This window comes from Podarcis erhardii, assembly GCF_964252035.2.
Source record: "Podarcis erhardii genome assembly, chromosome: 3".
Lineage (NCBI taxonomy): Eukaryota > Metazoa > Chordata > Lepidosauria > Squamata > Lacertidae > Podarcis > Podarcis erhardii.
In genome coordinates, this window is record NC_138507.1 from 121,538,294 (window position 1) to 121,557,986 (window position 19,693).

At 47.1% G+C, this 19,693-nt stretch overlaps 1 protein-coding gene and 1 long non-coding RNA gene across 2 annotated transcripts in view; one reads left to right on the plus strand and one right to left on the minus strand.

The window, feature by feature from the left end:
* LOC309338065 overlaps window positions 1–19,693 on the plus strand; it is a 188,005-nt gene that overhangs the window by 138,895 nt on the left and 29,417 nt on the right. The window lies entirely within an intron of this gene.
* Window positions 1–19,693, minus strand: part of ELP3 (elongator acetyltransferase complex subunit 3) — a 125,483-nt gene that overhangs the window by 91,907 nt on the left and 13,883 nt on the right. Inside the window, exons 6-7 of the mRNA XM_081854777.1 lie at window positions 17,172–17,240; window positions 12,947–13,101 (exon numbers count right to left, since the gene is read on the minus strand). Coding sequence (XP_081710903.1) covers window positions 12,947–13,101; window positions 17,172–17,240 — 224 coding nt within the window. The remainder of the gene's footprint in view (window positions 1–12,946; window positions 13,102–17,171; window positions 17,241–19,693) is intronic.

The following is a 19,693-nucleotide window of genomic DNA, read 5'->3' on the forward strand; positions in this document are numbered from 1 at the left end:
AGGTGGAACGGGTAACCACTAAACCTTTTGAGCTGGTTCACATAGATTTGGCAGGTCCTGTCAAGGAACCAAGTCTGGGAGGGGCCAGGTTTCTGCTAACTTTTTTGGATGATTTCTCGCAGAGCACCTGGACTCTTGGTCTCAAATCCAGGGAGGATGCAGCACAGCTGATCAAGAGCTGGGTTGAGGGGGTGGAACAGAGATTCTCCACCAAGGTGAAAGCAATCGTCAGTGACAGAAATGCTAGGTACACTGGTTCTGCTTTGCAGCAGTTCTTTCACAGAAGAGGGATACGTCACACAGTTACTTCTCCCCAGCAAGGGGGGGTGGCAGAGCTGCGGAGTGGAGCTCTGGTTAAAGCTGCACAGGTGATGCTGAAAGAAGCTAGGTTACCTCCTAAGTTTTGGCTGGAGGGAATCCGATGTGTGTCTTTCACCTGGAATCGTGTCTACAACTCACTGGTAGGTGACACACCGTACTCTTTGTTGAATGGCAGAAAACCCCAGGTTCATTTTCTGCGCAAGTTTGGATCTCCTGCGGTTGTCCCTGTGCCTAAGGCTTTGCAAGGGCCAGATGGAGCCAAAGTCCAGAAAATGATCTTCTGTGGGTATGAGCCAGACGCTCGTGCATGGAGATTTGCTTACCCGTCAGGTGATCAGAGTAAGGTGCTGATCAGTAAACACGCTGAATTCTTTGAGCAGGATGAAAGGCCAAAGATTTCTGCACAGCGTGATGTTCTTTCAGAATGTCTCTCTGATCCAGAGGACAGTTCTGTTGAGGAGGAAGAAGAGGCTGAGGCTGCTGATGACGACCAGGTCACTGACCAGGGTCAGCAGCAGGATAGGGAATCTCCAAAAGCTGTTAAGAGATTGCCCAAGAGTGAGCCTAGTTCTCCTGTGAGTGTAATGGAGAGGATTCGAAGACGCTTTAAGTCAGAGGGGGAATCTTGTGATGCAGAGGACACACCTGCTGGTGACAGTGAGCCAGAGGAAACACCTGAGTTTGTGCCTAGGAGATCCAGTCGCACAACTAAGGGTATTCCACCAGAGAGGTACCAGGCCACAGGTGCGTGGGTAAGTTTCGCACAGTGCGATTCTGAGAGTTGTGAGGTAATACCACAAATGCCTGACAAGTTTGCCAAGAGGGGACACAAGGCATTGGGGAAGGGATTGATCTCACAAGGTGTTACTGAAGATGTTGCACAGGTATCACGCAGGGACACAAAGGGGGGTGTGAGAGTTCAGAATTTATCTGGTTAAATTCCCTGGTGTGTGTCACCTGCTGACGTCAGCTTACAGAAGCTGGGCGGAGACAGAAGAATAGGAGGAGACTTTTTTCCTGTATTGTTCTGTTCCCTCTGTGTATCCGGAGAGGGAGACATGTTTTGCAGCAATGGCTGCCAGCAGTGACGGACTTTGATGTTGTAATGTTTTAATAAAGACCTGTAAATAGACACACTGTCTATGTATGCTTGCATGGAGAAGTAAGGCTGCTTTACAACGCTGCGTGTTTCACTCTGCTTAAAGCCGTGACTGAAGAGACAGCAGAAGAAGCGTGCCGGACCGCTGTAAGTGATTGATTGGGATCGTAAAGCTGTCTGAGATCGCGGCTCCATCGATCAAGCTCAGAGATCGATTTCCGCATAGACCCTGATGTTGGGAAAGATGGAGGGCACAAGGAGAAGGGGACGGCAGAGGACGAGATGGTGGGACAGTGTTCTCGAAGCTACCAGTGTAAGTTTGACCAAACTGCAGGAGGCAGTGGAAGACAGGAGTGCCTGGCATGCTCTGGTCCGTGGGGTCATGAAGAGGCAGACACGACTAAACGACTAAACAATAACAAGTCATGATGGCTCTGTTCTGTCTCCACTGTCAGAGGCAGCAATGCATCTGAATACTAGTTGCTGGAAATGAAAGGGGAGATAAAGTGTTCTTGTACTATACCAGCTGCACTGGCTCCCGGTGGAGTACAGGATCAGGTTTAAGGTGCTGGTTTTAACCTTTAAAGCCCTATACGGCCTAGGACCCTCGTACCTACGGGACCACCTCTCCTGGTATGCCCCACAGAGAAACCTACGGTCTGCAAATAATAACATCCTTAAGGTCCCAGGCCTCAGAGAGGTTAGGCTGGCCTCAACTAGAGCCAGGGCCTTCTCGGCTGCGGCTCCAATCTGGTGGAACGCTCTGTCACAAGAGACTAGGGCCCTGCGGGACCTGACATCTTTCCGCAAGGCCTGCAAGACAGAGTTGTTCCACCAGGCCTTTGGTCAGGGCGCAGCCTGACTCCCTCCTCTGGCAACCTGCACAGAATTTTGCTTAATCGGTTGCCATTAATTTGATTTTAATTAATTTTTATAATGAAATATTTTTAGAATGTGTGATTATTTGATTGTTTGATTATTTGATTATTGTTAGCCGCCCTGAGCCCGGCTGGGGAGGGCGGGATATAAATAAAATTTATTATTATTATTATTATTATTATTATTATTCTCAGGTCCTGCTTGTGGACTTCCCATTTGGATATCAGGTTGGCCACTGTGATAACAGGATGCTGAATTAGATGGGCCATTGGCCTGATCCAGCAGGCTCTTCTTATATGACTAGCCCAGGGCTTGAGAGCAGCCCTTTGGGGCCACAGGCAGAGGACTGGCTCCCCAAGATCATTGTGTCCAGGGGGCCTCCTGCATCAGAGGCAGGTGTTCCATTGCTGACCAATGGGGCCTCCTTGTATTACTTGGGAAGACAGGCGAACTAATGCCAGTGTACTGGAAGAAACAAAGTTCACTAGTGTTGAAGCAATGATTCTTCAACATCAACTTCGTTGGCCTGAAGATTCTTCCAAAGCAACTATTCTATTCCTAACTTTAAAATGGAAAGCGTAATGCTGGTGGTCAGCAAAAGAGGTTTAAAGACTGTCTCAAGGCAAATCTAAAAAAATGTAGTATAAACACTGACAACTGGGAAACGCTGGCCTGCGAGTGCTGCAATTGGAGAACGGCCTTTACCAAAGGCGTCATGGGCTTTGAAGACCCTCAAACTCAGGACGCAAGGGAGAAACGTGCTAAGAGGAAGGCACGCTTGGCAAATCCACACCGTGATCAGCTCCTGCCCGGAAACCAATGTCCCCACTGTGGAAGGACGTGTGGATCCAGAATTGGCCTCCACAGTCACTTACGGACTCATTGCTAAAACCGTGTTTATGGAAGACAATGTTACTCAGCTACGAGGGATCGTCAAAGTAGAAGAAGCCTCCTTGCATATCAGATGCCAAGAGAGATCACATGGCATAGCCACTGGCTTTTTCACAGCCCATTCCTTAGCGGTCATAATAAGTGCCTGCAGGATCAGGCCAGTAGCCATCTAGTTCAGCAACCTCTTCTCACAATGGCCAACCAGATGCCCATTGTTGAAAACCCACAAGCAGGATTTGAGCACAAGAGCACTCGCCCCTGCAGTGGTTTTCCAGAAACTGGCATTCAGTAGCATTGCTGCATCCAACTGTATGGAGACAGAGCACAGCCATCCAAGTTGGTGCCCATCAGTGGCTCCTGTGAGAGGGAGTTCCACAGTTTAACCACACTGTGTGTGAAGGAGGACTTTATTTTCTCTGTCCTGAGTTTTCCAACAGTCAACTTAAGAACTCTGTCTAGCTGCTGTTGCAAGCAACATACCGGACCATGATTCAGTTCACACGTCAATTTGTACGCCTTTTCTTGAAGAATTTACATTTTAAAATGCTCATAATGGGTTTGAGAACTCACAGCGGCAAAGGATGTAGTACACTGACAGAAATGTAAATGTGTGCCTAAAATCACGGGGAAAGGCAATTCAATCCAACACACCTCTGTTGAAAAGTAAGAGAATTGCTTTTGCTCCATCAAAATGTCAAGAGCAAACCCAGGCGCTGAATGGTCAGAGGTCAGCCCTCCATTTCAGCATCACCTCTCCTGGTGACTCACACCTTCCCTATCTTTGTTTTGCCAGCTGCACATGAACAAATGTTTACCAGGTGCAAATATTTGTAGTGAGCTGCTCCAACGCGACACAGACGACAATGAAGAGACCAATGTTGGCAAGTGGACTTTTATTCTTGCATGGGGGTGGGGCTGTAGTTCAGTGGTTAGAGCATCGGCACGGCATGCGGGAGGTGCCAGGCTCAATCATTGATGGTCTCTTCAGGTAGGGCTAGGGCGAGATGCCTGGCTGACACCCTGGAGAACTTCTGTCTGTCAGTGTTAACCAGGGATGGGGAGCCTGCGGCCACATGCCCCCTGCCAACATCGCCAAAGGCCAAGAACAGGAGTCCGGCAACACCTGGAGGGCCACAGATTCTCAGCGCCAGAGCATCTACTTTGCAGGAAGTCGGTTCCATGTTCAATCCACAATGGCGTTTCAGGACCCCTGCCTGAAATCCTGGAGAACCATCACCAGTCATTGTAGACTGTTGCAGGAATTTATGTACAGGTTGGGGGGGGGGGTTGCCCCTCCAGCAGATATCATGCACATGCAGCCCCCCTACCAAAATCATCACAATCACTTTTGTGACTTTTGTGATTTGTCCCCACAAAACACTTCATCACAGTTTCTTCCTATCTATTCAAAGGGCCTCTGCTGCACAATACCAAATGTAAGAATTCACTGATAAATGTATCTAGGTACTGGCTCACTGGGAAAACTTCAGAAATTCATATAGACATGTGAGCTCAGCTACTCAGCAGCCCCTCTGCCTGAGTGATAATTCCTGGCATCCTGATACCTGAGTGCCAGGCAGGTAGCCATTCCAAACCAAGATGAAGACAAAAGGGTGTGATGAACTTGGCTGGGAAACAGGGAAATGTAAATATCTCTTTTGTTCCACTTGATGGGTGTTTGGTGGAGGGCAAGGGGAACCATGGGGCAGGGTCCAGGATGCTCAGATTACTGCCACCAGACCGCCCCTTTCATGATGTAGCCATGATGTAGTTTGGGGGGGGTGTAACATGGGGATTAGCAGCTAATAAAAGTTTGGGGGCTTCCATCTTGTTCCACCTGGTGGCAGGTGGGAGTCCTGTCGCAACAGTCTTCAGTAAAGACCAAGCCTACTGGCTGCTGTTTTGCTCTGGTATTCCTGGCTGGTGTCCTTGTTTTTTGCCCAAGGGAGCCCTTAGATTTCTCTCTTAACAAGACAACACTGAGCTAAAAAGACCAATGGATCCTAGAGCCTGCTGGATCAGGCCAATGGTCCATCTAATGCAGAATCCTGTTCTCACAGTGGTGAATCAGATGCCTGTGGGAAACCAGGGAGCAGCACATGAGCATAAGAGCCCTTTCCCTCTTCTGGTTTCCAGCAATTGGGATTCAGAAGCATTTCTGCTTCCGGCTGTAGAGATAGAGCACAGCCTTTGTGACTAGCAGTCATCGCTAGACCTCTCCTCCTCCATGAATTTGTCTAATCCTCTTTTAAAGTCATCCAAGTTGGTGGCCATCCTTGCATCCCGAGGGAGAGTTCCCTAGTTTGACTACGTCTCTATATTTCATAGGTGGGGAGGAGAGTCTGAGCATAACTGCATCCATTAAGGACTCAGAGGCAGCTACCTTGATACCAACACTGGATGAGCCATATCTATATGTATAAAGGAATCTCAGCTCCTTTGGGTCTGCACACCCCTTTGCCAAAGTTCTCGATTAAGCCACTGATCCCTCCCATCGTCTTCTCAAGAACTGAACTGCATCCATTAACAGCAGCTCTCTTATTGTTCAAAACATGGTTTATTGTTAAACACCACAAAAAGAAATGCGTAAAGGGGAGAGACAGATCAATAGCTTTTAATCTTGCTGAGAGTCTGTTCATCCTCTTTCAACTTACTCCTAAATCACCCCACTGGAGATGGCAGCAATTCAGAACTAGAAATGAGTTGCCCCAGGATGACAGGTTGCTTATAATCAGAATTCACCAACCTGGTGCCCTCCAGATGTTCTGGACTACAATGCCCATCAGCTGCTTCCAGTGCATTACGAACCCACCTTTTCCAGAAGGACCCCAAGGTGGCATACTTGGTTCTCCCCCTCCTCATTTAATCCCACAACAACCCTTCAAGGCAGGTGAGGTTGAGAGGTCCAAGGTTACCCAGGAAAGTTCACAGTTCAGTGGGGATTTGATCCCTACACTCACCCAGGTCCTATTCCAATACTCCAACCCAGGCAGACCAACCTTTCATGCTAAGTGTGCTGCAAGAGGACTTTGACACGGAACCTGGTGGACACAGTGCCTTGTCGCAGGGGGGAGCGAGGCCAAAATATGATGCCACCCATGCCACACCTTGTGCTGCCTTCCCAAAGCCAGGGAAGCGAGGTGCAGGGTTTGGGGAAGGAGGCACGAGGCTCTGATAGGAGGATGGAGGTCCCTAGGATAAGGTCACCAGATTTTTTTCAATGAATCCAGGGACACTTTAAATAAATAAATACTACATGTTCGGGACGTTGATGCTGCAGCGATGGCGGTGGCAGAGGGTGGCTCTCAACCACCATGTTTCCCCTTCCTCCGAAGCTTCTATCTCCTTTCTCCATGAGCCTGGGCAGCCCCTGAGTTGTTGGTTCTTCGGTGGTGATGGGGAAGTGGTGTGCGGTGGGTCAGGCATGGAAGGCGGAGAAGGAGGGCCAAGAGTGGTGGCGGCAGCAAGGCTCGGGCAGCATAATGCCTCCCTTCCCATTGGAGCAGCCCCAATCCCATTCCTACTTGCGTGCAAGCAGGAGGGGGCAGGGATTCCTCAGTTGGGAAGGGAGGCTTCACACTGCCTTTCGGAGCAGCCCCGTCCCATCTCCGACTTGTGTGCAAGGAGGAGGGGGCAGGAAACTCTCAGGAAGTGCAATGCCTCCCTTCCCATCGGAGCAGCCCCAATCCCATTCCTACCTGTGTGCAAGCAGGAGGGGGCGGGGATCCCTCAGCTGGGAAGGGAGGCTTCCCGTTGCCTAACTGAGAGTTCCCTGCCCCCTCCTGCTTGCACGCAAGCTCTGATAGGCAGCTTGAAGCCTCCCTTCACAGCTGAGAGATCCCTACCCCGCTCCTGTTTGCACGCAAGTAGGAGTTGGGCAGCTGCTCCGATAGGCAGCATGAAGCCTCCCTTCACAGCTGAGTTGCTGGGGTCAGGGAAGGCGGAGGCAGCCCGAAAGCTGCATCTTAGAGCCCCTGCCCCACCATCATATGGGGACTTCTGAGCAGCTCCTGAAGCCAGCCAGAGCCAACTGCTCTGGGCTGCTGAGACTGCCGCTGCCGCGTTTCCCGGGGACATTAGATGAAATCCAGGGATGGAATTTGTCCGGGGACTTATTAGCAAATCCGGGGACTGTCTCCGGGAAACGGGGACATCTGGTAACCCTACCCTAGAACCCTGTCAGAACCCAGCACCTGATTTACACAGTTTTGAGAAGGCAACAAGAAGACTTGGGGGAGATGTCAAAGGCTGCCGATGGCCACCAAAAAAGGTTTCAAGGGCCACATGCGGCCCTTTGGCCACGTACTGGACCACCGTGATCTTACCAATGCAGTGCACTGGCACTCTTTGGTTGAGATGACATCTCCCTTCCTCCTGCATAGCTATCTTTCTTATTCCAATATTGGTTGCTTTTGTATTTTCATTTAACAATTTCAGCTGTAATATTTTTGTAGCCCGTCCTAGGGTCATTTGGTGAAAAGGTGGGGCTATAAAACCAAACAGCAAATAAATAAACATCAACTGGGGCAATCCTGAAGACAGAATACCGATCTGGGAACTCAGAGACAGGACTCAGACACACATCTTTGAATTGCAACAGTGAAAGAGCTTCCCCAATCTAAATATGGCGGTGGGCCATATTCTGGCCAAGTTATCAAGAGTTCAGGAAATACTAAGATATAAAATAACACCCTGCATCTCCTTAAAAAATTATAAGAAGAAATTGCTTGGGAGATACTGGATCTTGTGACGATATTACAATGCAGCAACAGCAGCAGCTCATTTCCATTTAACACCTATAATAAAATGAAAACGGCGGAACTAGCAGAATGAATATTGTTTCAAGATGCCATCAGCACAGCAGTTGCGTCAAGGGAACAGTGATGCAAGAAGTGGCACGGAAAAGGCAGTCCAAGAGAGACAGTGTGGCGCAGTGGTTGGACCTGGGCAACCAAGGTTCAAATGGAACTCAGCCATGAAGCTCCCTGGGTGACCTTGGGCCAGTTAGTCTCTCAGCCTGACCTACCTCACAGGGCTGTTGTGAGGACAGGATGGAGGAGAGGGGAGAACTATGTGCCTCACCTTGAGCTCCTTTGAAGGCGTGATGTAAACGCAATAAATAAAGTACAAGAAGACTGTAGGTAGAACAGAATCACAGAACTGTCGAGTTGGAAGGGACCCCCAGGGATCATCTAGCCCAACCCCCCTGGAACCCTTGGAATCACAGCCAAAGGGTCCCTGACTGATGGTCCTCCAACCGCTGCTTAAAAGCCTCCAAGGAAGGAGGGCCCACCTTCCCACGCCTCTGAATTACAGAAGCGGGGGGACACATATATATGTTGGACACCGCAGAACTAAGCTTTCGACAAGCGGGTCCTCTAGCCCAGGGGTCAGCAAACTTTTTCAGCAGTTCCACTGTCCCTCAGACCTTGTGGGGGGCCGAACTATATATATATATATTTTGGGGGGGAATGAATGAATTCCTATGCCCCACAAATAACCCAGAGGTGCATTTTAAATAAAAGCACACATTCTACTCATGTAAAAACACCAGGCAGGCCCCACAAATAACCCAGAGATGCATTTTAAATAAAAGCACACATTCTACCCATGTAAAAACACCAGGCAGGCCCCACAAATAACCCAGAGATGCATTTTAAATAAAAGCACACATTCTACTCATGTAAAAACACCAGGCAGGCCCCACAAATAACCCAGAGATGCATTTTAAATAAAAGCACACATTCTACCCATGTAAAAACACCAGGAAGGCTCCACAAATAACCCAGAGATGCATTTTAAATAAAAGCACACATTCTACTCATGTAAAAACACCAGGCAGGCCCCACAAATAACCCAGAGGTGCATTTTAAATAAAAGCACACATTCTACTCATGTAGAAACACCAGGCAGGCCCCACAAATAACCCAGAGATGCATTTTAAATAAAAGCACACATTCTACCCATGTAAAAACACCAGGAAGGCTCCACAAATATGCCTTTTTATGAGATGCATTTTAAATAAAAGGACACATTCTGCTCATGGAAAAACACGCTAATTCCCGGACCGTTCGCAGGCCGGACTTAGAAGGCGATTGGACCGGATCCGGCCCCCGGACCTTAGTTTGCCTACTCATGCTCTAGCCTCTTTCCCATCGGCAAAATAAGCCCAGCACAGCTGAAAGATTTGCCCTCCATCTTCCAATTCGTTTGGAAGCCTCTTAAGGCTCTTTGAACAGCGCCTGATTGGAACGCAGCTTTATCCTTTCTCCCTTTCCCTTGCCAAAAGTTGCCGGCAACTTCACAGCAAGTTCAACTTCACTTTGCTCCGTTTTGCAGAGGGTGAGTCACACAACGGGATCAGAGTCTCCTCCCCTCGACAGAAATGAGTCAGAGGGGAAAAACGAGATAAAGAGAATTTGCACCTAGGATTTAAGCCCCTCTCTGGGCTCAAACATCTCCTTCCCCCCAACCTTCACAATTCCCCAGCGGAATTTTGCATTCCGATGCCTACAGGTGAAAGCCTTTCTCCAGAAGAACGGGGGGGGGGGGGGAGCCGACAGCAGAATAATGGCTCTTCTGCCATACAGACAGCTGTCCTCCCACGAAGGGCTGCTCTCTGCCTTATCGCCAAGTCTCCCCCTCCTTGTTTGATAGAGATCCAGGAAATGTTCTGAAATCCCCTTAATGCCTTGTGTTCTCAAGAGATAAAATTAAAACTTCGTTCATCAGCAGTGACAGGCACTCTTGACAAAAGGAAAATCCCTTGCAGTTGGGTGAGCGGATCCTGCAAAACACACACACACACACACACACACACACACACACACACACACACACCCCTGCCAGCTCCCCCAGGTAAAGAGCTCCTGCTGGAACTTTCCACTGGCTCTGGCTACCTGCTACCTTGTCAGAAAGTCCACAAAGCAGCAAGATCACTCTGTGAGCGCAGGAACCCATTCCAGCCATGGATCATGGCAGCCAGGAGATTCTGCGTCTCCACAAAGAGATTAACAACAACTTGGCAGCCTGCGGATGGTGACAAATGAAGTCCCCACAACCACACACACACATACTGACCATTCTGTATTCTGCTCTGGTCAGACCTCACCTGGAGTACTGTGTCCAGTTCTGGGCACCACAGTTGAAGAAGGACACTGACAAACTGGAACGTGTCCAGAGGAGGGCAACCAAAATGGTCAAAGGTCTGGAAACTATGCCTTATGAGGAACGGCTAAGGGAGCTGGGCATGTTTAGCCTGGAGAAGAGGAGGTTAAGGGGTGATATGATAGCCATGTTCAAATATATAACAGGATGTCACATAGAGGAGGGAGAAAGGTTGTTTTCTGCTGCTCCAGAGAAGCGGACACGGAGCAATGGATCCAAACTACAAGAAAGAAGATTCCACCTAAACATTAGGAAGAACTTCCTGACAGTAAGAGCTGTTCGACAGTGGAATTTGCTGCCAAGAAGTGTGGTGGAGTCTCCTTCTTTGGAGGTCTTTAAGCAGAGGCTTGACAACCATATGTCAGGAGTGCTCTGATGGTGTTTCCTGCTTGGCAGGGGGTTGGACTCGATGGCCCTTGTGGTCAAAGCCCAACAATCAGCTGGGGCTTCAAAGCACCATGCAGCGTTCTATGCAAGCTCCAGCTTTGGCAGATGCCACCAGTCAGGTGGTCAGCAGCACCCACAACCATGTTTTTGGAGCAGGCCAGCCGGATCTGTATTTTCCCCACACTCAATGTGATGTCAGGTGTAGGGCAGGTGGACGTGGCTTGGCCAAAATGGCCTCGTGGGCTAAACAGAGAGGCCTGGTGCGGCCAATTAGGGCCAGAGGTTGCCTGTGAATTAGACCTGTGAATGGGAGAGACCAGTCTGCAACATGTCAGTTCAGTGCAGCACCACACAGCCAGTGGTGTGGGCTACTCACCAGACAATACTTTTGCTGCATGCTTGCAGACACTGAAATGACTAATGGGGGGTGCGGGGGTGCCATCTCACTCCTGAACAGTAGCATAATATGAGGAGACACCTCAAGCAAGCAACATCAGTGAACGGAATGGGAAACTATGTAAAGGGATATTTTAGGTATCTGCTGCCCTCCAGAGGAAGAGCCCTATCAAAAACTTAGGCTAAACCCTGTGCCTGATTTTTCTTGATCTTTACCGTTGCGCAGAAAGATCTGTGGCTATGGAAGCCTGGCTGGTTCAGTGAGTAGACAGTTGGGCTCATTTCAATGGGTCTACTCTTTCCCCCCCCAAATTTTTTTATTCATTTTATAACACAAATAAAAAAAACACAAACAGAAAAGACAAACAATACAAACAAATTCTTGCCATATCCTTATTTTTAAAACATTTTTAATGCTGGATGCAACCCAGAGCTTTAACGACACACTCCTCAAACGCTTCTTCCACATGTGCCCAAATCCCACCCCTGCACAACTATCAAAGAGACACAGTCCTCTGTACCAGGTAACCCCAACTTCCACTATCCAATAAAGCTTCCAAAAAATCATCTCAGAGAAAAACCAATTCAGTACTGGAAGGTTCATTCCAAACAGCTTGATAAATCTTTGCCAATGAACCTTTTTGGCCAGCCTTCACCAGCCTAGTGAAATCGAAATACTTTGTTGTCACTTGTACAACTTGTATACAGTGAGATTATAGGAGCACCCCACACTCAGCTCTCTTAGTCTTAATTCCCCTCGTTTACTGACGGACACCCACCAAACCCAAAAGTCAGTTGCCCTGTTGTTATCTTTTCATTCAGCAGCCTAACAGCCCAGGATAGAAGCTGTTCTTTACCCTGTTGGTGCGACTAATCCTGCTTCTATATCTTCTGCCCGAGGGCAGGAGATCAAGAAAGTGCCGGCCAGGGTGTGAAGCATCCCTGAGACTTTTCCTCACTCTCCTGAAGCAATGTTCTTCCGCTATTTCATCCAGTGGATTCACGGGACAGCCCATAATATCTTGTGCTGTATTCACTACCCTCTGTAGGCACTTCCTATCAGATGATGTCAAACCAGCGTACCACACTGTGATGCAGTAGGAAAGGACACTTTCTATTGTGGACCGGTAGAAGGAGATCATCAAATGTTGATTGACGTCATTCTTCCACAATACTCCGAGGAGATGGAGTCTCTGTTGGGCTTTCTTAACCACCTGGATTGTATTGATTTTCAAGTAAGGTCTTCACTGAGATAAACTCCTAGGAATTTAAAGGGAGAGACTCTCTCCACACAGCCCTCCCCGATGTACAGCGGGGCTAGTTCTCCTCTCTTCCTCCAAAAGTCCAACACCATCTCCTTTGTCTTGCTGATATTAAGGTGCAAGTTGTTCCCTAGGCACCATGTAGATATTTTTTGGACCTCCCCTCTATACGCTGATCCGTCTCCACCTGTTATTAAACCCACTGTGGTGGTGTCATCTGCAAACTTAATAATTGCAGTAGACGGGTCGGATGATACACAATCGTATGTATACAATGAATACAGGCAAGGACTTAGCACACATCCAGTGTGCTTCTCCAGATGTTCTGGACTACAACTCCCATCATCCCTCACCATTGGTCATGCTGGCCAGGGCTGATGGGAGTTGGAAGCCCAGCCCCGAAACATTGGAAGGACACCAGGCTGACGAAGGCTGCCTTACGCAGCTCCTTACGCTGCGTAGCTTCCCAATGCAAGAAAACCAAGCCAACTACACAAAAAACGAGAACAGCCATTCAGAGCCTGCAACCGAGGGGGCACCTTACCTGACAGCCTCTGCCACGTTGTTGGAGGTGTGGCCCGATAAAGCGTCGTGCAAGTTGCGGATAAAATAATCCCGGTATTCTTCGGGAAGTGCCATGAACGTCCCGCCCATCACAATGAACTCCACTTTGTCCACACTGTGACCCAACTGCTTCAGCTGAAAAAGATGAACACATGAGACAGGTGCCTTGTGGCTTTCAGAAGATGGGGAGATGCAGAAGCTAAAATATTAATTTTTATTTATTATTTGTGCCCTGCCCATCTGACTGCGTTGCTCCTGCCACTCTGGGAAACACCTGAAAAATGATCATTGGGCATCCAGGTCTCTGCATTTGGCACCTGAGGCCATTTTGGCCAAGACACACCCTACAGCTGACATCATATATGACATATACAACAGGTATGGGGCAAGTAAAAACCTGGCTCAGCTGAAAGGGTGTTTTTGCAGGGACCGTCATCCATAAAGCACTGCACAGGATATGATACGATAATCTTTATTGTCATTGTCCCATACAGAACAATGAAACTGAAAAAATCTACATCAGACATTCAAAAACCAACAAGCCTGCTATCCCAGCTATCCTAGCCTGGTTGACCCCCTAAAAACTCTGATGCCCCATAATTAAATACAATATACTCCCATAGAGACTACATTACACTGCGTTTAAAACCAAAATCACATTTGGGTAGAAACTGTTTCTCGGGCGGCTAGTCCTAGTCTTTATAACCCTGGACCTTCTTCCAGAAGGCAGAAGCTGAAAGAGATCATTTCCGGGGTGCGCACTATCCTGCGCTCTTTCTGCAGCTTTCTTATGGCACCTGGAAGCATAGATTTGTTCCAAGGTGGGAAGAGTGCACCCAATTATTCTCCGCGCAGTCTTTACAACCTTGGACAGCATTGTTTTTCCCCTGACCGTGCAGCTCCCAAACCACACACACAGTTAATACACTCTCAACAGTACAGTGGTAAAATGCCATCAACAGGTCCTTTGAGAGATTGTTTTTGAGGAGGAATCTCAGAAAATATAACCTCTGCTGTGCTCTCTTCATCAGGTGTTTACTGTTTTCTCCCCAGGTTAGGTTGTCTCTCAACTCCATTCCCAGAAATCGAAACTCTTTGAAAGGGGCTTCAGAAGACCTGGAAATCAGGACAACCCTGGAAGGTGCTGGACTCTCCTTCATTGGAAGCTTTTAAAGAGAGGTTGGAAGGCCATCTGTCAGGGATTCCTTAGCTGCAATTCCTGAAGCTAAGATAACCCTCGGGTTCCCTTTCCACTCTACAATTCTATCATTCTCGCTAAGTCCCTTGCAAAGCACTACAGTGGTGCCCCGCAAGACGAATGCCTTGCAAGATGAAAAACTTGCTAGACGAAAGAGTTTTCTGTTTTTTGAGTCGTTCCGCAAGACGTATTTCCCTATGGGCTTGCTTCGCAAGTCAAAACGTCTTGCGAGTTTTTTTCCTTTTTTTTTTAAAGCCGCTAAGCCGCTAATAGCCGAGCTTCGCAAGACGAAAAAACCGCAAGACGAAGAGACTCGCGGAACTGATTAATTTCGTCTTGCGAGGCACCACTGTATCGTATGTTTTGCGAAGCGCTTGGCAAAACCCCTGCAAGAAAGAGAAGCCACCTGTCAGATGGATTGACAGGTGTGGCTGGCTCCATCCACGTGTCAAACTTAGCCTGCAAGGGAGATCCAGCTGCACAGAGAAGAAAACGAAAGGCCGACAAGGGAATCCCAAGATCCACCAGAAACGTCTGGCTCCTTCACACATTCCAGTCTCCTTGTTCCACCCTGGTGAGATATTTTTAAAAAATAAAGGCTTCCTTTTTCGTATGCTGCTTTGAACAACACTTCTAAGAGCAGCCTCCCCATGGGGGAAGGTTAAGGAATCACTGTGAGTATCCCGTTATTGGCACAATGTGCATTTTCTAACAAATCTTTATATCTTATCCAAACATTAAACAGTGCTTTTCTAACAATATGGTTTTTAAACGCTTTATGTGCTTTTACCTTATCATACCACAAATATGCATGCCAACCAAATACATTGTTGAAAGCTTCTAAGTCCAACACATCAGTGTTTTCAAGAAGCAGCCATTCTCTCAGCCAACAAAAAGCAGCTGATTCATAGTAAAGTTTAAGGTCTGGCAGGGCAAATCCAACTCTTTCTTTAACATCAGTTAATATCTTAAATTTTATTCGAGGCTTCTTGCCCTGCCAGACAAATCTGGAAATATCTCTCTGCCACTTCTTGAAACAACCCATCTTGTCCAAAATTTGCAATGCTTGAAACAAAAACAACATCCTTGGCACACACAGAGACCATAAGTTAATACACTCTCAACAGTACAGTGGTAAAATGCCATCAACAGGTCCTTTGAGAGATTGTTTTTCGGGAGGATTGTTTTTATGGCATAAAACATTTATGTCCTTTTTCTGAAGCAGTGGTTGCTTTAGCTGTTTTTTGTTTTTTTTTTTTTTTGGCAGGTTGATGCACTGGCTAGGAGCCCCTTTTATCGGCTCCATTTGCCAAAAAGTCTCCCTCGCTTCTTGGGTCAGATAGGAACTTGTAACACTAAGCCATGCTCTTCTAAGTCTTCCAGCTTGACTTCTACTATGGCCTCAACCTGGGGCTGCTCTTGTGGTGGACGTGTCCCAAGGTGAAAGACTTCTGGGAAAAGATTTATAATGAATTGAAAAAAATGTTGAAATATACATTTATTAAGAAACCAGAAGCCTTTCTACTTGGAATAATAGGATTGAAATTGCCCAAGAAAGGTGTCAGATTGTTTTTGTATGCCACAACTGCAGCTAGAATTTTACTGGCCAAAAATTGGAAATTACAAGAAGTGCCAACAGTGGAGGAATGGCAGATGAAGATGATGGACTTTTTGGAGCTAGCCGACCTGACCGGAAGAATCCGCAACCAGAAGAAGGAGGAGTATCAAGAGGAGTGGAAGAAATTTAAAGACTATTTAGTTAAATATGCTAAGATAACATAAATAGAAATACTTGTGAGTAACAGGTTGGCCTAGGATTTAAATATGTGAAATTGTATAATATCATGGATAGAAGTCAAAATGAAATGAAAGAAAGATGTTAATTGAATAAGTAAATTTTATATGAAAATAGTGTTGGAAAACTGCTACAATGAGCTACAGTGGTGCCTCGGGTTAAGTACTTAATTCGTTCCGGAGGTCCGTTCTTAACCTGAAACTGTTCTTAACCTGAGGCACCACTTTAGCTAATGGGGCCTCCTGCTGCTGCCGCGCCGCCGGAGCACGATTTCTGTTGGAAACTCAGCCAGAGGGATTTGAGGAAGCCACTTAACAATGATAACAAAAGTGGGATTATAGCAGTTAAGATTAATGTTTTTCTGTTTGTTTGTTTGTTTGTTTTTGATACTGTAATTTTTGTTTCTTTGCTGTTATGTTTGTTACAATATTGGAAAATTAATAAAAACTTTTTGAAAAAACAACAACCTGGGGCTGCTCTGGAAAACAACTCAGGAGCTTCAGTGACTAGAAAACTGATCCCGCCATGTGGATGTGGGGCACCATGATCATAGTCAGCCAATTTATTCCAACTGCACTGAATGCCAATGTGCTTGCAGGTTCATTTCAAGGCCGCCGATGCTTTGCTATGAACACCTTCAGGACAGTCACATATCTCAACCACCACCTACCCTTACACTAAAGCTAGCATTACGGGAGGCAATATTCCCACATCCAGCTCCAAGTCTCAAATTCACCCAAAGAAAGAAGCAGTGTTTCCCCAATGCTATGGAATGACCTTTGTCCCCCGAGGTTAAGTTAAAATAAGTTAAAACCATGGAGAGACCTGGTCTTAACAAAGACATTGGATTCTTATCTCATTATACATGACAAAGCCATTTTTCACCTTCTCACCCCTTGCTTTTTCCTGTAAGACCTATTGCAGTCGTTAAGAGTCGTCAACAGGCTCATCACAGCTATCTGCCAATCACCCATTCCCACCACCCTTCTGAGCAATACCCCTCCCCACCTTCTCACTATATAGAAGGGTCTGGTGACTTCTGTTTCAGTGTATCTGAAGAAGTGTGCATGCACACGAAAGCTCATACCTAGAACTAACTTAGTTGGTCTTTAAGGTGCTACTGGAAGGAATTTTTTTATTTTGTTAAGAGCATGACTGTCTTTATGATCAAGGAGACATTGACACATTCTTCCCATCCTAGCAAATATTTACCTGCTCAACGCGGTGCCTGGTCTGGAGATACGGGTCGTACCTGGCACGGATGGCTCTCATGGAAGTTGGCTGCCAGAAGCAAGGAAAGGTGCATTATTTTGATTTAATGTTTGTAGTCTGCTTTTGCAACAACAACGGCTGAGCTCAAGAAAGCTCACAATAATCATAGAATCATAGAATAGAATCATAGAATCCTAGAGTTGGAAGAGACCACAAGGGCCATCGAGTCCAACCCCCTGCCAAGCAGGAAACACCATCAGAGCACTCCTGACATATGGTTGTCAAGCCTCTGCTTAAAGACCTCCAAAGAAGGAGACTCCACCACACTCCTTGGCAGCAAATTCCACTGTCAAACAGCTCTTACTGTCAGGAAGTTCTTCCTAATGTTCCTAATCACACAACAGCATTAAAAAACAAACATTGCAATCACTAGATTATCAAACATAGTAGCATATAAATAGAGCAAACTACAACAAATTCATCAAAATGATTCAATAAAGTCAGAAGAATTCAAAGTTATTTAAAAAGCATTCATCAATACGATAAGCCCACAAGTTACGTACATTCAGCTTTGTGTGCATCACATAAAAATAAAATGTCAGGGGTCAGAAAGGGAGCAGGGTTTCTGGAGAAAATAACTTTGGCAATCCTAGCCACCATTGAGCCAATTTAGTTCTGACTGCAAGAATTTGGCTTTAGGAGCAATCACCAGAAAAATCACCCTGGCGTAAGCAGCAGGCTGACTGTATGCAAGAAACAGACAAGGCCAGTTAGAAACGCCTGCTCCTTAAACTCTCAATGCCGCCCTGACACCATAATGATGGAGGGCTTAAAAAGAGTAGACAATGAATTAATTTCAAAGCAGCGCATTGAGGCCATGCTCCCTTCAGGGTCCCCGATTCATGGTGACCATTCCAATACGATTTTGGCTTTTATCATAAGCAAGTCTCCACCTCGTGGCCAATCAATTTATCAAAGGCCTTTAATTATTATTTTTCCTTGCTTTACAAAAATGTGTGCATTGTCTCTTTTTGCGGGTTGTAAGGTTTTTTCTACAGATCAGTTACATTTGTTATGAGACTTTAGTGCTGAGTACCGTATAAGGTTGGGGGAGAGGAGGGGTGGTTAAACTTACATTCTTTTATATAGCGTACACGTGGGGATTTGTGTCAGTGTCAACTGGGTAAGCTCTTTCTATTCGCTTATTACATTTCTTTGGTAATGAGAGCAATTGGGGGAGCCCAGAGTGTGGTTGGTTGCAGTGAGGTTTGTCTGCATTAGTGAGGGGGCAGGGAGGGCTTGTTGGGTCAAGTAACCCAGATGGATTTGTATGCTGTGGGTTCTTGTTGTTGTCTTGTTGGGCTGTTTATGTGATAAAGGGGAGACTTACTTGGGTGAAGAAGTCCTCTTCTATTTGACCTCATGTCAGTTTATTGGTTAGCTTTTCCAGTACAGTGGTGCCCTGCAAGACGAATGCCTCACAAGACGGAACCCGCTAGACGAAAGAGTTTTCCGTTTTGGAGGTGCGTCGCAAAACGAATTTCCTATGGGCTTGCTTTGCAAGACGAAAATGTCTTGCGAGTTCCTGCGGGGTTTCCCCCCCCCCCTTTTCTAAGCCGCTAAGCCGCTTATCAGCTGATCCGCTAATCCGCTAAGGCGCTAATGGGCTTGCTTCGCAAGACGAAGAGACTCGCGGAACGGATTCTTTTTGTCTTGCGAGGCACCACTGTAATGCTGTTTCCCCTACAATTTGGTACCACTGGTCCCTGTTCACTCCTGGCAGGTCTCTCCTCTGCACCCTTTCTCAACCTGTGGGTCCCCAGATGTTGTTGAACTACAACACCCATCACCCCTAGCTAGCAAGGCCAGAGCTCAGGGATGATGGGAGTTGTAGTCCAACAACATCAGGGGACCCACAGGTGGAGAAAGGCTGCTCCAGGTTCTGGCTATGAGGCTTCTGGATGCTGAGTGGAGGGGGGGTTATAAGCCTGTATAATGTGTGTGGTCAGTATGATCTTGCAAGGAAAAAGCTTTGTTATGGGAAGAAACGCAAGTGATTAGGAGAGGCTCTGCACACCCTTTCAAGCCAGCTGAATGTTTTATAATGGGGGTTGGCTGGGGTGGCAATGGCATTATGGTGCACTGACATTGAGCTCAAAGTTGCTCCACCCCATCAATCATGTTGACTGCCCTTTTGGACACTGGGGAGCATATACAAGTTTAACAATTTCAGCTAGAAATAGAGCAAGGTCCATATTTAAAAGCCTATGCCATAAGGCATTTTCTAGGTCTCTAGATACTCTGAGGAGGGACTTGGGTGGCGCTGTGGGCTAAACCACAGAGCCTAGGACTTGCCGATCAGAAGGTTGGCGGTTCGAATCCCCACGATGGGGTGAGCTCCTGTTGCTCGGTCCCTGCTCCTGCCAACCTAGCAGTTCCAAAGCACGTCAAAGTGCAAGTAGATAAATAGGTACCGCTCCGGCGGGAAGGTAAACAGCGTTTCTGTGTGTTGCTCTGGTTCA